The sequence below is a fragment of the Meleagris gallopavo genome, chromosome 3 (genome assembly GCF_905368555.1).
Source record: "Meleagris gallopavo chromosome 3, MGAL_WU_HG_1.1, whole genome shotgun sequence".
NCBI classification, from domain to species: domain Eukaryota; kingdom Metazoa; phylum Chordata; class Aves; order Galliformes; family Phasianidae; genus Meleagris; species Meleagris gallopavo.
Window position 1 is genome coordinate 52,526,446 of NC_139406.1, and position 19,406 is coordinate 52,545,851.

At 38.2% G+C, this 19,406-nt stretch overlaps 1 protein-coding gene across 1 annotated transcript in view; it reads left to right on the forward strand.

Moving 5' to 3' along the window:
* Positions 1–19,113, forward strand: part of ASXL3 (ASXL transcriptional regulator 3) — a 71,989-nt gene extending 52,876 nt beyond the window's left edge. Inside the window, 6 exon segments of the mRNA XM_085221018.1 lie at positions 13–109; positions 581–686; positions 5,661–5,674; positions 5,677–5,925; positions 5,928–7,615; positions 10,353–19,113. Of these exon segments, the coding sequence (XP_085077144.1) occupies positions 13–109; positions 581–686; positions 5,661–5,674; positions 5,677–5,925; positions 5,928–7,615; positions 10,353–14,033 (5,835 nt within the window). The 3' untranslated portion in view covers positions 14,034–19,113.
* The last annotated feature ends 293 nt before the right edge of the window (positions 19,114–19,406 follow it).

Consider the following 19,406-nt stretch of genomic DNA (forward strand, 5'->3'; position numbering starts at 1 on the left):
CTTATTTTCTAGATGGGAAGTGATGGAGTTTTGCGCCTCAGTAGTTCTGCTCTAAACAATGAATTCTTTGCGTATGCAGCACAAGGGTGGAAACAACGATTGGCAGAAGGTAACTTTTTATTTGCTCTCAGATTTGCCAAAGAATAATTATTTTCATGAGGAAAGTCACCGCTTCTCCATTTGAGGGTTACATAAACAAGGGAAAGCGTAATGCAATGCTAATTGAGCAAAACGAACATTGCTGATTCCATTTTGAATTTAGTCTACATTATCACAACTTGTTGTGACAGTTTATACTGACCGTTAGAAATAAAAAAAGACAACAACACATTTTCATCATTGCCAAACCTTGGAAACATAAATGCAAGTGACTAAATCCCACCAATATAATTTCAAAATAGTGAAGTTACATGGTAAAGTAAGTCTTACTACTTCACACTCTTGTTTTTCAGTGTATTCATTGGAGATTGTTGGATGACCGTGTCAGAAATCATTGACCATCATCTGTAGCTATAATGTATAATTATGCATGAAACTAATCATCGACAACTTTTATTCAATATTAGTATTTGTTTTCTAGGAGAATTTACTCCAGAAATGCAGTTGCGTATCAGACAAGAGATGGAAAAGGAAAAGAAAACAGAGCCTTGGAAAGAAAAATTCTTTGAAAGGTTTTATGGTGAAAAGTAAGTATTGAAGCAAATAAAAGAAAATGAAAAAAATGCTTTTAGGAGCAAATGAAAATATAATTCTCTGCTTCACATGGCACAGTTATATGCTGTAAAACTTAATAAAGTGGTTATCAAAGGCATCATTCCCTGGTATAAGAAGTTGTGGATAGAATTATAGTGGCACATCTGCACTTGCATTACAATTGCATTTTTAAAGGTTCATAACTCATCCATAAAAATTCATTTCAAGGAAGGCTTAAGACACAAGGCTCAAGCATGTGAGTAATTTTAATTATCTTTTAAAAGATGAGATTAGGTCTGTTCTTTTTGCAAAATATAAATACAGCTTCTTCAGACTGGAAGACTAGTAGAAATATTTCTTTGTGTTTTTTTTTTCTTTCATTTTTCTAAACTAGTTGTAATTTTTTTAATCAAATAGTTCTTCTTAGTGTTTGACAGAGATGGCCTTTCACACAGACTGTACAGCGGAAGAGATATTGGATAGCGTCATCTAAAAATGACAACTACTCTAATTTTAGAAGTGAGATGCAAAGGATAAATAGATGCCCATAATTGGCTAAAATTAATTCGATGATATTGCTCCAGGTGTTCCACTGTGCAGAGTCAGCATGATTTGACTGAAGCAGAGATGGCATTCTGCAGAAGCATAACGTTTAATCCTTAATTCTGTTTTAAGAATCAGAATTTCAAAGAGATTCATGTCTTCTAAAAATTATAAAATCTTCCTTTTGAAATTTGTTTTTAAAAAGTTAATCTGTCCACCTTTTAAATCAGACTTCAATTTTAAAAAATACATATTAAAAATCTTAATCATTATAAAACAATTAAAAGTTATTAATTTCTTATTTTCGTATATGAATAAATGGAATTTATGAATTACACATAGTAGCCAAAATGTGCTAAAGGAACATCAGATGAGATTTCTTAGTTTTGTTATTAGATGCTTTTTGCTTAAGAAATCTGAGACACTGGAATACCTGAGTATGAGTGGTTGACTTAAAGATAAGGCATTAGCTAAAATGGTGTGCAGTAACACTGCTATTTCTCAATCCAGTGCTTTGGGATATTGGGAAATGTGGTGAAAACAAGGCAGGAAATGGACAGATACATTTTAATATTTTATTTTTCAGTCCTTTCTATGTGCTTTCTCAAAGTGTGAATACTACTACACAATGTTATCTTTAAAAATAATGGAGATTCTAGGGTCTTAGCATTGCTTTGTTATTGTCAAGTGTTTCATTTTTTACTTACAAGTTTTGAGACATCGATTTATTGATTCCTGTAGTATCAGAAAGCATTTATTAGATTTTTAGGTAGGGGCTTTTCATTACGTGTATCAAGACAAGTCAGTTACCATCTCCTTATGAAGGAAAAGGTGTATAATGTATTAACAAAGGACCTTCCACAGTTAGAAGTTCAGTAAGAGCAAAGCTCTATTTGAAGACTGTTGTGAAGAAAAGACACAAATGACTGTCATATGCACAGAGGATGATACTCTGAATTTTACAGAGCCATCAGTCCTGCTGTGCTAGCTGAATACTGGACACTGTAATGGTTGGCAGATAATTACTCAGTCTGAAGTAATATGTGTCATTTGGAAGATAGGTTCCTGACATCAGCACTGTTATGCAAAGTGTCATATCACACATAATTTCCATTGCTTACTAGAGTGTTGAATGTGTTTCCCCCTGCTCTTTCTCCAACACACATTATTTCACTCGGATCCTTCTTCTTGGTTAATATATAGGCAGCTTCTACTGCTTTGCTGCTTGGCCTGTAGTAATTATTCTCCCCATTATTTTACTGTCTCTCTGGTAACTTTTCCTGCTGTTTTCACCTTGTAAAAGTTCCCTTGCCTTTTTTTGACTTAGTTTTTTTTTAAAACTTAGTTTGAAGATGATTGGGCTTCATCTATTTTCAGTTGTGTTGATTCAACTGAAGTAGCAGATTTTGAAAACTTCCTGAGCTTTTTCTCAGATTTGTCATCTCTCTTGCTGTCTAACTTGCTTTCCAATCAATCTGGAATCTTGCTCTGACTTCAGCTAATTTGATCTTTAAATATTCCGTAACTTATTAAAGTTTCACCTCATACCTAGAGAAGGATCATTAATATATGCAGAGTTTTGGAAAATATTTTTACATGGCATTCAGTGGCTTTAGAGTGCTTCTTTCATGTAGGCTATGTGCATTATGTTTTTTCTGTTTGTTTATCTGTCTACCCGGGCTAGTCTTGGGACTACCAGTTGTAGTTCACTTCCATCAATTTATGTTCTCTTTCCATGTTCTCATGTTGTTCATTTTCCTCTCCTGGACTTAATTTAAAACACAGAAACTTCATCCTGCAGTCATTTATCTAGGATCAGCTGATATGTGTTGCCAGAAATTTGTATTCTTCTGGCTTATGCCCGTAGGACTACAAGGGTTATGTTCTATTGTCTCAATATATTATTTCCTTTCCCAGTCTTGAGTGTGATACGTGTTGGGTTTGGCACTGCCAGCTCACTAAATCAAAGGTTTAATTTTGGGCAGACTTCATCTAAATTTTATTGCTGATTTAATCCTTCATTAGTTTTCTTTAATTTTCTCTAGTACTACTTATCGCAACACTACAATATCAGCATTAGTATATTCTTGAGTAGCTGTTTGTGTCTTTTACCATTTGATAACTGCCTGCCTTTACTTTATCAATTGAATCCTGTCCTTATCAGCACTTTCACTGATGGCTGTTTACTGCTGTTCTTGTATTTCTCTGCTCTTTTGCAAAGTTTGAGTGTCTGTTTCTCTAAGGAGAAAGACTGTTCAGCTGTTTATCTTGCAATCTGGGATTGCCTTAAACATCCTGACCTTGAGCCTTCTTCTTTGGAAAGTATTTTTTCCTTCACGGCAATATCTTCTTCAAGATAGTGATATTTCCAGTACTGCATAAGACTGAAAAACTGATTGATATTCTGTATGTGTTCTGCTGACCTTAATCCTACATTCTTATTTTTCTATACTTCTTCCTTTTTAATATATTACTTGAGTGTGTGTATTTGTGCAGTGCCCATGTGGCAGTTGCATTGACCTTTATTGTGTAGTTCATTCCTTTGCTGTTTTTTCATTCCATAGATACAAATATCATGCAATATCTTCCATTATGTAAGCTAGCCAGAGAAAATATAGCAGTGCTCTGTTTTCTGTAATGCACTGTATTTTCCCCCTCTTTATTTTCCTGAGATGACTTTTTCTTATTTGCACAAGAAAAAGAATTTATTCACGTATACCCAGGTAAACTAAACTTTACTCACCTAAACTTAAAATCTAAGTTTAGACTGTATAGGGAACCTATAGTCTATATAGAAGAGAGACATATCTTCAGAAATGCATTCAATGTGGGGAATGTAAATTAGCTGTTCTGAATTACTCTCTGGAGGATCCTCCCTCAGCGCATTGATGGCACAGGGAGACTTTGTGCATATTAACTGACTAGCAGTAGGCAATATTAATAACAACCTTGGGAGTGCTTTTTTGCGTACCAGTTCCAGGCTGTGGATTTTCTTCTTTACACCTGTCCGTGTGAATAATGCAACCAATCAGTATTTTTTAAAAGCATAATCACAGATTGCATCTTTTTACATATTTTTTCTGTTCTTCCATATATGTGGGCCTTTGTAATCTCTGTTCCCACTGGCTGCCTGTTGGTATGTTCTTCTGCTTCCCTAATATCTGAGTATCTTTCACGTGCACTTATTGCCATATTGTTATTCAGTTACTTTGTTTTGTGATTAAACTGAGAACAGAGATCAAACTCCTCTTGATTAGATTTTAAGATCCTTAAGACCATGACAACTTTTTAAGTCCTCCAATCAAATTTTTGTGTATTTTCTACTGTTGTGGAATCGCTCAAGCACAAAGTTTGTTTGGAAGATCTCACTAAAGGTGCTTGAAGACCTGCTCTGCTGTCCATAGCAGGAAATGAGGATGTCAAAGAGCGAACGTTTTTGAAAAATAACCACTTTTTTCAGCCATTGACTTTTCTTTTGTTTTGATTTTTTTTTCTCTTGAAGCAATAAAAATTTATTAAAACTGTGATTTCAGGAACAAAGGTAAGTGAATCTTCAGAAGACAAGTATACAGAGGAAGGCAGTTTTTTGCACTTCATCCCTGAAAATGAATACGTTCATTATAAATATCTTTTATCTCTTTAGGAATGTTATTTTTAATTACAGTGAAATCAATTGAAGAGCATATACACAGAAATGTTTATTTAGAAATACTTTTTATTCTAAATGAATATTTAGTTTGCTGAAAGAATGGAGCAGAAACACTCAAGCTGTCAGCTGATTGCTTGACTAGTAAAATGAGACTGAAGCAGAATGATTTTGATTTTCATGCTAAATGTGAAATGATTGTGGAATTACAAAACTGAAATGGCCTCGTTTGTTTTCTTGGTTTTAGATGCAGCTTTTTCATTTTCACACAGCACTTAAGCCATAGTACTGGCTGCATTGTCCCTAAATGCAGGTAGAGGAGGAAAAATGAGTTTCCTTTAGAACTGTTACTGACTTATGAAGGCGCAGTTATGCATTTCCTCTGCATTGTTGGCAGTGTTAGAATTGCAGTGTTGGGCTGATATTAAAAATATATACATATTAGTAGTTGTGAATCTATATAACTTGCTTTTTTTTGTGTGTTTTTTGTGTGGTTTTTTTTTTGTTGAAGTGCTGAATAGTTAAATAACAAGGAGTAGATTATTTATTTTTAAAATATTTAACACTACTAAGGCAAGTATTTTCCAAAATATATAAAGCCATATCTACAACTATACAAATCAGTCAGCTACCACTTAGCCAAACCACTATTTTAAACTGAATAGTGTGTCCTTTTTTTGTAAATGGAAGACATGAGTGAGAAAGGAGATTCTATTTTTACCACGTCTTTGATGGAAAAAAAACTTTTTTAATTATTTTGTTTGTTTGTTTGTTTTAGATTGGGAATGTCGAGGGGGAATCTTTGAAACTCACTACAGTGCAGAACAACAATGAAGATGAGAGCAGTTCTTTGTGTGGATCTTCTGGCACACCTGGTCCTTCTAAGCAAGCAACCTTTGAGGAACACGAACAAAAAGACACTAAAACTCCAGCACTACCAGAGAAAGATAGCGGTCCATCTCTTTGTAATATGGAGCAGGTTCCTGTCAAGAATCTAGTAGCAGAGACAGAGGATATACTGATACCTGAGGAATCAATCATTCAGGAGAGATTGCTGAAGAAGTTGAGACTAGTATTTGTGAATGCCAGGAGGAGAACTATAAAACAGAACAGGAGTTTTCTGAGGAGTCAGAAAGTCCATCTGGAACAAATGAAGAAACAGAGGCAGTGCAGCTTGCAGACACCGCTGAGTCCTGTGTCATGATGAATGATGTAACTGATACTGCATCTCACGTTGAAATGAAAGTGGAGTTGAAGTCAGAATGCCCTCAAGAGGAGATGTCTGTTGTGATAGATCAGCTGGAGGATTGTGTATCACCAGCACGATCAGCTTCATCCGCAAATTCTGTCAGTGATACAGCAGAGAAGGATTCTGAGTCTGCAAAAGAGCTAATTGCTCCAGAAATGCAAAATGTTGCTCTGGAGGGCTCTTTGTTCACTGGTGGGGGCATTGCAGTGGATATGGAGCTTCAAAGTGACCCTGAGGAACAGTCATCTGACAATGCTTGTATTTCTGAGACTTCGTTTTCCTCTGGAAGTCCAGAAGGACCATGTGTTTGTATTGCATCTCCTGGAGGAGACACTCAGTCAACTTCAGAGGAACCCTGTACCCCAGCATCTCTTGAAACAGCTTGTTCATCTGAAGTGTCCAGTACTGAAAACACTGATGGTGATATTCAGCCAAAGGCCACTGATGAAAACTTGCATACACCTTTAATGTCAGAAATCTCTCCAATGTCCACTTCACCTGTAACCTCAGAAGCATCTCTGATGTCAAATTTACCTTTAACATTAGAGGCGTCGCCAGTTTCTAATTTACCTTTAACATCAGAAACATCTCCAATGTCTGATTTACCTATGACATCAGAAACATCCTCAGTATCTTCTGTCCTTCTGACTTCTGAAACATCTGTGGCAAATAGTTTGCCTCTTCCATCAGAAACATCTCCCATTTCAAATTCCCCAAGCAACGAAAGACTTATTTTGCAACAAAGGAAATCACCATGTCTGTCAGAAGAGTCGCTCCCTACTTTAAAAGAAGAAAGCTGTACCATTCCTAAGGTGGTTCAAGAAGAGAATCTTGTTGTTCAACCAAAGCAACTTCAGAGTGCACCTGAAAATTTGAAAGTGGGTCCACTAACAATTATACCTGATACTTCAGCACTGGAAGAGCCCCAAAACAAAAACCTTTGTCATCAGCCATGTAAGTCACATTCTGAAATTGAGAAATCCTACATTGCTTCCATCCCAGAACACTCCTCCCCTCCAGAGGTGATCAAAATTAAAAATCACAGTATTCAGCAACGAGGTGACAAGAAAGGGACTCTCTTGCCTTCAGAGGTAGCTGTCTTACCAGAAGGATCAACAGGCAAAAATATTGAACTGTTTCCATCAAAGCAACACGAAAAGCTATATACCTCATCTCTAGATAAATCTTCGTTCTCCGAAGTGTGCAGAAGTAAGTCTCATAAGCTAACAGGCGGTACCCAAAGCCGACTAGAGAGTTCACATTCCTCCAAATCATCAGAAACCACAAAATCACCGGAAGTGAGGAATGAAAGCAGAGATCCAGAGATCCCAAAGAGGAAAACAGCAGAACAGCACACTTTTGGAATCTGCAAAGAGAAGAGAGCTAGGATAGATGATGATCAGCCTAGTCGTAGTGCTTTGTCAACAAGTCCATCTGATAAAGATCAGCCACTCAGAGAAGAACCCCGAGTTCCACCCCTTAAGGTAAAGTAATGAAAACCATGCTGACTAAGAAACTGAAGGTTTACTGTTTCCCTTCTGCTGCTTGCAGACCCAAAGCATACTGAATTTTTGTATAGGTGTGAGGGACCTAAGTGCCAACCTTTTTGCTTTACTATCCCTACCATGCCAAATTACATCTGATGTAAATATACCTGTAGTTGTTCAGCCAGGGTGTTTGCTACAAAGTGCCTCTGTGTGAGACTAAGTTTCCAGAATCTTTGGCTTAATATGATTAAAGAGCTTCCACGTCATTTATTCAGTGCTGCTTGTCTTTCTTTCTAGTTGCTAACTGTATTGTCCACTTGTTCTCCCACAGATGAGTTCTCCAGGAAACGTGAATAATAAACCATAGCCATTACTGAGAAAAACAATCTGTGTCTTAATCTATCAGGAGAACCTACAGTCAGAGTAGTTGGAGATCCCATTGCAAGCCCAGGGCTTAGGGTAGGCTGAAGTAGAAGATTTCACTACAAAATTAATTTTGTAGTGAAAACCACAGAACTTGCTATCAGGAGGAAGTGTCTTTCATGTATGTATAAATTGATTTATGTATAACTATCTGTTGAAGGCAAAGAAAAGATAAAAAGGGTACTCTAACTAAGCTCTTTTAAAGGTGTCCCTCTACTATGTAAGAACATATATGCCACTTGAGAAGCATTTTCTTCCTAACAAAGGGATTTCTTGATTTAGTTATATACAGTCCCAGTGTTTTGACTCTTTCAGTTTTCTACATGATGGCATCAGCCAAGTTTTAGATCCAATTTGCTGAACTTAAGCCACTGACTTTGCAATACTAGTTCCTGATTATTCAGAAATGCCCTTTTCTGCATTTATTTTTAACTGCTGCAATCACTAAAAATTGTTAATATGGCCAGGAGGGCAAATAGGCTAACTGTTTTAATCACTAGTGCGGCAGCTTATTTCAACTAATTTATTTTTATGAGCAGTGATGCAATTGGAAGTTAGCCTGTTCTGAGTTTTACTGATATTCTTTCGTATTTGGAAAGTCTTTATCTAGCCTAATAAATTCTAATCATTCTCTATAGCCAAAGGAATGTAGATCACTAGGGAAGAAAAAAAGTCATGGCTATAATAGTAAAAATAATCAAGCACTTAGAGCTCTAGCAGTTCTGGTGATTCAAAATGGAAAATGGGGGGAAAAAAGCTACTGACAAAGAAAGCAAAATGTTTTGAAGTAATTGTGAGCTTGCAGTATTCTTTAAAATATGTTAATATAAATTTTAATTGAACTATTCAACAACAGAGGAAGAAATCTGATGATGAAAGGCTTTAGTTACAAACAATAACCTTCTTTCTTATGTAATATGCCAAAGAGAGATAAACAAAGTCAGAATTCACCTTCCGATGAGTGTTTATTGGCATTAACTGCTAGGAAGAGTGAAATATTACAGCCCTCTATGTGAGTCCGTCAGATGGGCTGTTTGAAGACCATCAGTCTTGCACAGTCATATCAAACAAGACCTGATGGCTCCAAGCAGTGAATGAGGATATTAAAACTTGGCAGGCATTTCCAAAAATAATTTTGAACGATCATTTCAAGATGTTTTTTGTGTAAAAACTATTTGCTTTTGGGTTATCTCACCAACAAACCACTTTGCTTGTTATTGAAAGAGAAGAAAGAACCTCCTTTCTCCTAAATCTGATAAGGCTTTCTCTTGCTGTCATACCTTATGACTACTTTTGTTAGAAATAATACTGCGTAGGTTTTTTTTCCAGCTCCTTTCAGGAAAGAAGTGATAGCACTAAATACTAAATCCTATTACTGTGGACAGTCAGTAAATTAATGTCCTTTTTAAAAAAATGAAATGTTCTTTTGCCAGGCTTTGGGTGTTCTAAGACAGTATACAAGTTACAAAGTGATTCCAGGACTTCTAATCTCTAACCCTGAAAGCAGGTGTGCCTAATTGGAAAACATACAAATAATCATAGTGATTGTAGAGATAATTACTTTTCTTAAAGGTTTTGGTATTTAAAGTCTTGTTTGCACTTCTAATGTTTGAAGGTTTGAGATTTTCGTTTTTGAAATGCAGTAGTGTGGGAGGTATTCCAGGGATGTACTAAAGTGAGTCTCTTAAAATTCCAGTCGAGGATGAGAAAGATGTATCCTTGGTGATTCACTTCTTTTATAGTACTCTAAAGTGCTCTGTGATATAATGTGAAAAACAAGCTCAGTGGTTGTAATGGTGCTACTTCTACATCCTATCTAAAGGCAAGATTTGTTGCCTGGTATGTAAGGGGAATACAGGCTGTTCCTAATGGCTTAGTCACTGGAGGCTGAGGAGCAAAAGCACTGCACGGTTATTATTTTTTCATGTATTTGTAGCAAATGCTTAGTATTTTCCCAGTATTATTGCACTAGGCCTGTTCATCTTCTCAGTTAGATGCACTGCAGATAGAACAGAACTGATAAACTGTGTCAGATAAGCATCATGTAGTCCTCCAATTCAGTCTTTCTTCCTGTCAAGAAAGCAGCATGAGTAGGCTAAAACAGGTGTCAGTTTGTGCTGCTGGACAACAAGAAAATAATAATAATAATACACAAAATGTAAACATCATTACTTTCTAGCATTTTTCTATCCAGCAGCACTGAACAGTAATTCCCTTCATCACCTTGTTCTGACCTTTTTAAGAGACAACAAGTGATACTAACTAAGTCGTTGATCTGATTCAAATTATTGTTTTTCTTTTCTTCCTTTAGATTCAACTTTCAAAAATTGGACCACCTTTTATCATCAAGAGCCAACCTGTTTCAAAACCAGAACCTCGAGTTACCCCAAGTACATCGGTCAGCAGTGGAAGGAACACTGGGGCTAGAACTCTTGCAGATATCAAAGCAAGAGCTCAGCAAGCACGAGCCCAAAGAGAAGCAGCAGCTGCAGCAGCTGTGGCAGCAGCTGCAAGCATTGTCTCTGGAGCAATGGGGACTCCATGCGAAGGAGGGAAGACAAGAACGCTGGCACACATCAAGGAACAAACAAAGGCCAAGCTATTTGCAAAGCATCAAGCCAGAGCTCATTTACTCCAGACTAATAAAGAATCAAAGTCACAGTTCAACTCAAAGGAAAGTACCTCATCTCTAGAAGTATCACCATCTACTGATACAAAGATTGAAGGTTCTACCGGTGTCATTATAGTTAATCCTAACTGCAGGTCCCCTAGCAACAAATCTGCTCATCACCGTGAGACTACCACTTTATTACAGCAGTCACTTAACACAGCTACATTACCAGAAACTGCTACTGAGATACCTGTGCACAGTTCCGATGAGAATATACCTATGCCACAATTGTGTGAGAAAATTATTTCGTCTACCTCTACTGAAAGTAACAGTGTGCCAGTGCTTTATAATAAAAGTTCAGTCTCTGTGTCTGTTTGCAGCACTGCTATGTCTGGAGCAATTAAAGAACTTTCTTTTGCAAGTTCTGTTGATAAATCCTCTGTTTTAATGTCTGTTGACAGTGTGAACACAGCAGTTTCAGCTTGTAATATAAAAATGCTGAAATCCATCCAAGGGGCTGATACTCCATGCATAGCTGTTGGACCAAAATGTATTGATAACAGTAATGTACCGGTCTCCATAGACACTACGGTCTTATCAAATGCCGTCGATGACAAAAGGTTGCCAATACCAAGTAGCAGTGCAAATAATGCAGTCTCCAGTCATTATGCCTCTGTGCCAGCTTCATCCATTGCAAATAACTTGCCAAATCATCTCTCTGGTAGTTCTGTGTTGATTCCCCCAGTGGGGACTACCAACAGATTTTCTTCTGATAAGATAGCCATAACAGGGTGTAATGAGCAAAGCGCTGTCTCCATCCACACTACCGTCAGGTCAGCTTTAAGTTGCAGTGAGGCTGTTGCAGTAGCAGATTCTGTCTCAAGGCCACCCATTTCAATGTTTACTGGTAACATGGTGACAATAAGCTCCTACGATAATGCTACTAAATTAAATGCTGATCTCTTAGACAAAAGCTCTGGAGCACGAAACCGAATGGATCTCTCGGGTAAATCTCAGCCAGTGAGCTATACACAAACTGCCATGAATAGATCTATACCTTGCAAAGTCATTGTTGACCACACTACAAATTTGAATTCCAGTCTGTCGCTGTCTTCTTCAATTGAAAATGCAGAGAACAGCAGTGACCTGCAAAGCAGACCTGTACGGACAGAAGCTGCCTTACAAAGTATAGCCTGTTCTCAGGTATCTGTAATAAGCAGGCCTGAAGTAGTCTCTAATGAAAGCCTTGAGCACAGTTCCAGCTTTATCAACATTACAGCAAAGCAAGACAGCAAGAACTTGCAGGCAGGTTGTTCAAGTCTTCGAGAAGTGCCTCTTGCTCCCCAAGATAAATTAATTGAGGTGGTTACTCCCAGCCAAGGTTTTTCTGAGCAGTTAAGAGGTCCCTCAGCATTTAAAAATGAAGCAGATGCTGCCTGTGTCAGTCAGTATAGCACTAACAATAGAATTTGTTGGCATGATGAAGAGGCAATGAGCACAGACCAGCCGGTGGTCAGCCATCTTAACGCCAGTAAGCATAAGGAATATGCAGAACAAAACTGTTTAAAAAGTGTCAAAACCGAACCTTCCAGTTACACGCAAATGTCAGAGCTGCAGTCCAGGAGTCTTTTGACAAGCCTTGCTGTTCCTGTTAAATCTGAAACTAACGAGTCTGACAAGTGCTTCAGGATGGACACAGAGGATTTCACAGGCCCTGAAATGGCAGCCCAACCCACAGAAATAGCCCCAAGCGCTCAGCCAGCACAGGCCGCCAAGGCACCCATTGCGGATTCCATGGATGACTCCCTGTCCCTGACAACAGAAACCCTCAAAAGAGTTACGAGTGCTGGGGGCTCAAGCTGTCGCCTCTCGTCAGTGGAGGCCAACAATCCTTTAGTGACACAATTACTGCAAGGCAATCTGCCTTTAGAGAAAGTGCTGCCGCAGCCCAGATCAGGAGCCAAACTAGAAATTAGCAGGCTTCCCTTGCCTTTGCAAACTACCTCAGTATGTAAAACAGCAGTGTCCGAGAGAAATATTGTTGAGCATCCTTCCAGTTCTCCTAACCCAGATGGTAAAGGATTTACAGCAGGCAGCATAGCCCCGCTACAAATCAGAAAGCGTGAAAACCATCCAAAAAAGAGGATGGCCAGGACTATAGGGGAACACGCTCAAATTAAATGCGAGCCTGGGAAGGTGTCAATGGACAGCGATGTTAAAGCAACTCCTTGTGTAATTAGTTCCAGCATGAACCAGCTAGGGCATGGGCAGCCATTTAAACAAGAGTGGCTGAACAAACATGCAGTTCAGAGCCGCATCGCTCACAGCCCAGAGATCAAGCAGCAGAAGAGGCCATTGCCTTCGTGCAGTTTCCAGCAGAGCTTATTTCACATTGATAAAAATGGCAGCTTTCACGCAGAAGCTAGTACCTCACATAGACAGCATTTTTACCAAATGTCCATGGCAGCGAGAGGCCCGATTCCCACGGCAGCTTTGTTGCAAGCTACATCAAAAGGCCCACCTGGCTGCAATGCGTTTGCTTTTAGCAGACACCTGGAACAGAAGAGCTTGGGAGATGGGAATATTTCTACAGCAGCTCACCAGCTGAGGCTAGGAAGTGTCTTTTCCCCCAATATTCAGATTAAGGAAGGTGATGACATTGCCGGTGCCTCTCAGACGCTCCAGAGTAAAACCTTAGTGCATCCTCCTCCTCCACCCCCACCCCTGCCCCCTCTTCCCCCTCCTCATCCAAATGTAGATGTCCCCTCTGATCAAAAACAACCGACAGTTACTATGGAAACCACAAAAAGACTTGGTTGGCCTCAGCCAGCAAGCATCTGTAGCAATATAAAATCTGAACCTGTTTCTTTTGAGGAAGGTTTAAGCAGCAGCTGCGAACTGGGCATGAAACAAGCTTCCTATGATCAGAATGAAGTGAAAGAACAGTTAAAAGCATTTGCATTAAAGAATGCAGATTTCTCTTCCTATTTACTCACTGAGCCACAGAAGCCTTTTACCCAACTTGCTGCTCCAAAAATACAGACACAGCACCCGCAGCCACAGCAGCAGCAGCAGCAGCAGCTCTGTGGAAGTTATCCAACAATACACTTTGGTAGCACAAGCTTCAAAAGGGCAGCATCTGCAATTGAGAAATCGATTGGGATGTTAGGAAGTGGCTCGAACGCTGCCACGGGCCTGTCTAACCAGAACGCGCAGATGCCGGTTCAGAAATTTTCTGACAGTAGCAATGCCGATGAACTGGAACTGAAATGCTCTTGCAGGCTGAAAGCCATGATCGTGTGCAAAGGCTGTGGCGCCTTCTGTCATGATGACTGCATAGGGCCTTCCAAACTGTGTGTAGCTTGCCTGGTTGTACGGTAGAGACTGGGTCAAAGATGCAGTATCCCTTGTCAGCGCTGGAGAATAGGGCAGAGGATTGGAGGAATGGAACAGTTTAGGCCATTAACAGTTTGCAATTAGTTGTTTGGCTGTTTATTTTTGTTATTTTTTTTCCCCCTCATGGTGCTTTCAGAATTCAGTTATTCTGGCCTAAGTGCCATTCACAGGAAGGAAGAGGAATCCTGTAAATCTAATTTTAAAAAAACTGAGAGCTTTGCCACCAAAGCTTCTATGAGCATTCATGCTGTGTTATAAAAAGATTTTAAAAAAAAAAAGGCATTATTGCATGGCATTCCTAGCTCCTATTTATTTGCACAAAGTGCAGCACATTTTCCCCCACTTTTTTGATTGTTGATAGAAGCTACAGGTTAAAGATCAGTGGAAAATTAACTCTATGAGAAATGGAGTACTATGCAGAACTGCACACTGCATGCCAACTGCCCATCATGTAGGGCAGTGGGAGGGTGTGCACATCGGTCATGGTAGCCTCTCAGTTACTTTGCAGTTTTTCTGCTAATTGAGTTGTTTTCTTAAAACTTTTACTGTCTAGCGCTAAAATATAGTTACCTCACTCAGCAAAAAATGAGGAATTTGGATCATTAGAGGAGTTTCCTCACGTGCCTGCTGGAGATTATGGAACTGAAATCTTATTTAACATCTCTTCCCCTTGATTCCTTGAGAAAGACTCATATCTGTGATGGGTTAGTGAGACCAGCACTGGAATCACGTTGCCTTCAGTAGAGTCTCGAGAAAGTAACTTTTGTACTGGGGATTAGAAGCCTCTTCTCCTGTTTCCTACTCAAATATTCTTTATTTGTATTTGTCTCTCTAATCTGTTCACTTGGTTCGTCAGCCCCAAATATATATAGGGTCAGACGTATGTAATAGGTCCTGGATATTTTAGCCTTTCTGTGGCCTAAAATCGATGCATTCTTATGATGAATTAATAAGGAAAGATTCTAATTGTGTATTGATTGAATACTAGATTATCTGTTATTTTTACTTTTATGTGAGTTACTCAAAATAATATCTGATTTTTGTCACTTAAAGTCATTCTTAAGCACTACTTTTTTTTTTTTTTTCCCTGAAAGGAATGTAGACCACTTACTCTACATTTTAGAAATTTGAAAGCAAAAAGGCATTTTTTAAAGGGATACTGCATCTTTAAAGTGATCTTCAGTATTTATCCAGTACTGTATTTAAATTTAGGACTATAGTTGCATTCCATATGTGTGAGCCACCATTACAGCAGAGAAGAAAAACAATAATTTGGGGGCCCTATACACCTAAAAGGAAAATATTATAAAGGGATAAAGCACGTGCAGTTGCTGGGGAGATGAAAATTTCTTGTTTTTTTTTTTTACTCCCACTTCAAGAACACAGAATGTAGAGTGCAAATCATCCATCTGTTAATACATGATCGGGCCTGCCCAAATGTGAGCATCAGAGAGAAATGTTATTTTTACCATTACAGTAGAACCTCATTAATCCAAAGGCCTTCCAATCTGCTCAAGAAAACTGGTTTTCTTTTCACAGTTCTCAGAGCAATGTAATAAGAGTGTAATTAGAGTGCATCAGGTGTAATACTGTTTAGATCTCAGCATTACTTAAGTATATAATGCTACAGTTACTGGGGCATTCTGAAATATTGTGAATTAAAATTGATGTGAATGAATTTAGGAAATTAATGATTTTAGGAAACAGAAAGTATACTACATACTGTAGTATACATTTTACACAGTACTTTTTTAATTCAATCTTTGTTTGCACACTTACTAGTAAGCTGTAACTGGTCTCCCTGACGCTGGTATTAGTGAGGTCCTACTGAATGGAGGAATCACATTTATTTCCTTGTGGGACCATTTTCACAAACACAATAAATGCCGTTTGTTGTCTTAACATTGAGCTGGAATATCTACAACATACATTCCTGTCATAGGAAGCTCTATGGTGCACCTTGATGTTCTCTTTTATTGTAATTAGCAACATATCGATATTATTTTTGACACTGTGTGATGCAAAGGCCATTTATAATTACACTAACAAATTTGTTGCTGATACAATAATATATTTTTTCTATACAAAAGTGCTCCTTAGTATGAAATGAGAGTTAAGAAACGGCTTCTCAGCACTTTCACATCTCCTTGTAAGAAAATATGCCAGCCAAGCAAAAACCTAGAAGTAACCATATGAAAATTTGCACTCAGTGGTATGCTGCTGGAAAAATAGTGACTGGAAAATACTCATGGATAAGCATGAGTGTAGTCAGTTCATGCATATCAAGTTCATATTTGAGGAGCCTTTGTATTGGAATTGTATTGCATTGTATTTATATTTGGTATAGGTAGGATGCTTCTATTTAAAATGAAGAGAGCAACCAGTCTTAGACTTCTTATAACCTGTGTTTATATAAGCCTGCTGGGAATCCTTATTTCTAGCTCAGGTTTTCCTGTCCACAGCACATAAGTCAATATTTGTTTGTACTTGCATCTTGAAATACTTCTTGTATTGACTGACATCATACAGAAATAAATTCCGGCCACAAAAATAGTTTTACTTTGTTCAAAGGATAAGAGTGTGACTAATGTGGTAGGTAACTCATTCATGTCAGATTGACATTTTTGTATCAGGATTGCAACTTGCATGTGTGAGGTCATGATAAAATGTTATTTAAAGTGGCATTAGACTAAATGGTGCTATGTTGTATTACACCACTGACCAAACTCTTCCATAGTGCACTTCCATTTCTTTCATTCATGAGTCAATGAAATTACACCAGGAATAAATTTGACCAATCAGTTAACAACAGTTGTGAAGTGTTGTTACAGAAAATAGTTTTAGTTTATTGAAATATTCAAAAGCAACTGCAGTGATATGGGAACCCCACTGAATCTTAGTAGGACTGAAAATCTTTCTTGGATTCTCATATCACACAAATGCTTGGGGAAGAGTGACCTATGGTCCTAAAGCAGAACACAATCATCTTTAGAAGTTAATTTTGAATGACTCCTTTTCTTTTGGGCTTCATGCCCACTGTCATTCTGTTTTCTTATGACTGTGCAGTTTGCACCATTGGGTGTTAATAGTTTATGCACTGAAAAGTGGTGAAAGAATTGCTTGAGAACACACTGCTCTGTGTTTGCGTGTACATACGTGTTCCAATGTCCAGCACATATTATTTACTTCTTTTTTTTTTAAATCTCCAAATTTGTTCCCCTCTCCTAACCCCACTCCTGCCCCTGAAGCAGCACTTTTGGGTGAAAGGGAGAAACATTCCTCTTTTCTTTCCTCCCTCTTTGTTTTTGTTAATTGCATACCTGCGAGTTATGCAGATAACATTAGGGCATTTGCAGTGTGTGTGTTTGCGTGTTCCCGTTCTGAACTAGTTTTCCAAGCAGAAATTCCCTTTGAAATAACATAAAAAAAGAAAAAAAAAGAAAAAAAAGAAAAAAGAAAAAAAAAGGAAATGGTAAACTGGATGCTCCCTGTTTGCGTTTTATTTACCTGCTGAGGTCTAGTACATGAAACAATGTTTAAAAGACAAAAATCAAGGTTGAGCCATAAAGCAAAAGGTGTATTCTGTGTACTATAGACTTTCTTCTTGAGGGCGGTGCATGTTGTCAGGGTAAGCTACGGAACGTGCAGATGGTTTTTCAGGGCCCTGCAATTCCTTGCCCGGCTTTTAAGCTGGTGCATATGGTGCTTTATAATGCAATTTCTGAAGTAAAATTACCTTATGCTGCACCCCCTTCCCCTTATGAACACACGCACAATTTCAGAATAGTTATTGTAGCCTCTGGTTGAGCAGTTTCTCCAAGGTGTGGTGAAGTACCGGGATAAGCACGAGCTGAGAAATGCCACCGAAAGGGATCACTGTAGCTGACGCATGTGAGGGGCCTTGCTCTGAGCACTGAATGACTTCCCCAGCCTCCTGGCACAGCACGGCCGGGCATCCTCTGGGCTCTGCGGGACATTCGGTGGCTCTGTCATGGTCCCATGTAGCCAAGTGTTTCTGAGTCTATGAAATCCTGTTGTCTTCGGTCATCATGCTTTGTCACTGTAAAACCAACAACAACAACAACAAGCATTTTTTTAGTCTAATTTAAGGAGCTGCTTCTTTTATAGCACATAATATTTCTCTTTGTACTATATTTGATAGTTAAAGAATAATTTAGTCCGTAGGATAACTTTGTTGTATTTGTACTGTTCATGAATGTTACAAGAAAAGTGCTTTACTTTGTTGCCATCATTCTCTTGTACTGCTGTAAAATATTTTTTCTGCTTTATGGAAACTTAACACAATCCACATTTTCAGTACAGGGTTTTTTGTATGTATGTTTTTTGTTGGTTTTTTTTTTTTTTTTTTTTTTTGGTTTGGTTTCGTTTTTGTTTTTTGGTTGTTTTTTGTTGGTTTTTTTTTTGTCAGTATTCTGAATGTTTACATCTGTTTGACATTAGCCATTCTATGCCTTCATAGGACAGTATTACTCCTACAGTATAACAGCAATGTGAAATCCACTCATACTCCACATGCATGAGAAATACAGGTTTAGTGGGGAGATCCCTACCATGCATAGATATTTTTTCTGTCCACGTTCAGTAATGTAAATACACTCCTTCAGTCCTCTACCAAAGAAAATATTATTCCCATGGGACAAGGTTGGAAAATGGTTCTCTGAATCTTCCGAAGGAGGTGTAGTTGAATTCAGCAGGATTGCTACAGTTCAGTGCTGTTATGCGTCGCTGTGTTACCCAGCCCAACCCTGCTGGGGGAAACAAGCATCTTGGCAGTTTTTTTGTTTCAAGACAGTGTTTTGTTTAGAATTCAGGGATCGTGCTTTCTTTAATGGTGCTGGTTTTGTTTTTTGTTTTGTTTTGTTTTTTAAGAAAACATTTTGTTGCCTCCAAAAGTGACCGCTCACAAAACCATAAATTAAATAATTTGTCTTCGTACCTTCTCTCTTCTCCCTTTCCTTTTCCCCTTTTCTGTCCCTTGAAAATAACAACTTGAGCTTCAATATTAAACTATTCTGGAAAAAAAAAAAAATAAAGAGATAAAATAACGTTTGCCATTTGTTTATTTATTTTCCCTTCAGTGCCTTAGGCAGGAGATCCTGCTTGTGCACATCCATTGTATGTATATACAGGTCAGTGAAAGAGAAATGGGAGAGAAACCAGTCCTCTGGAAAGGATCTGTAAGTGACAGTGATGTAAGAATTAATCTGAACAGCATCTGATGTAACTCGAGCATTACCATCTTACATTAGTAAAATAAACTAGGTGTTGTGTATTAAGTTGTTGTAAGTAGAACAGTTGATGGATGAAAGTAATTATCATGCTTTGGAGAGTTAATGC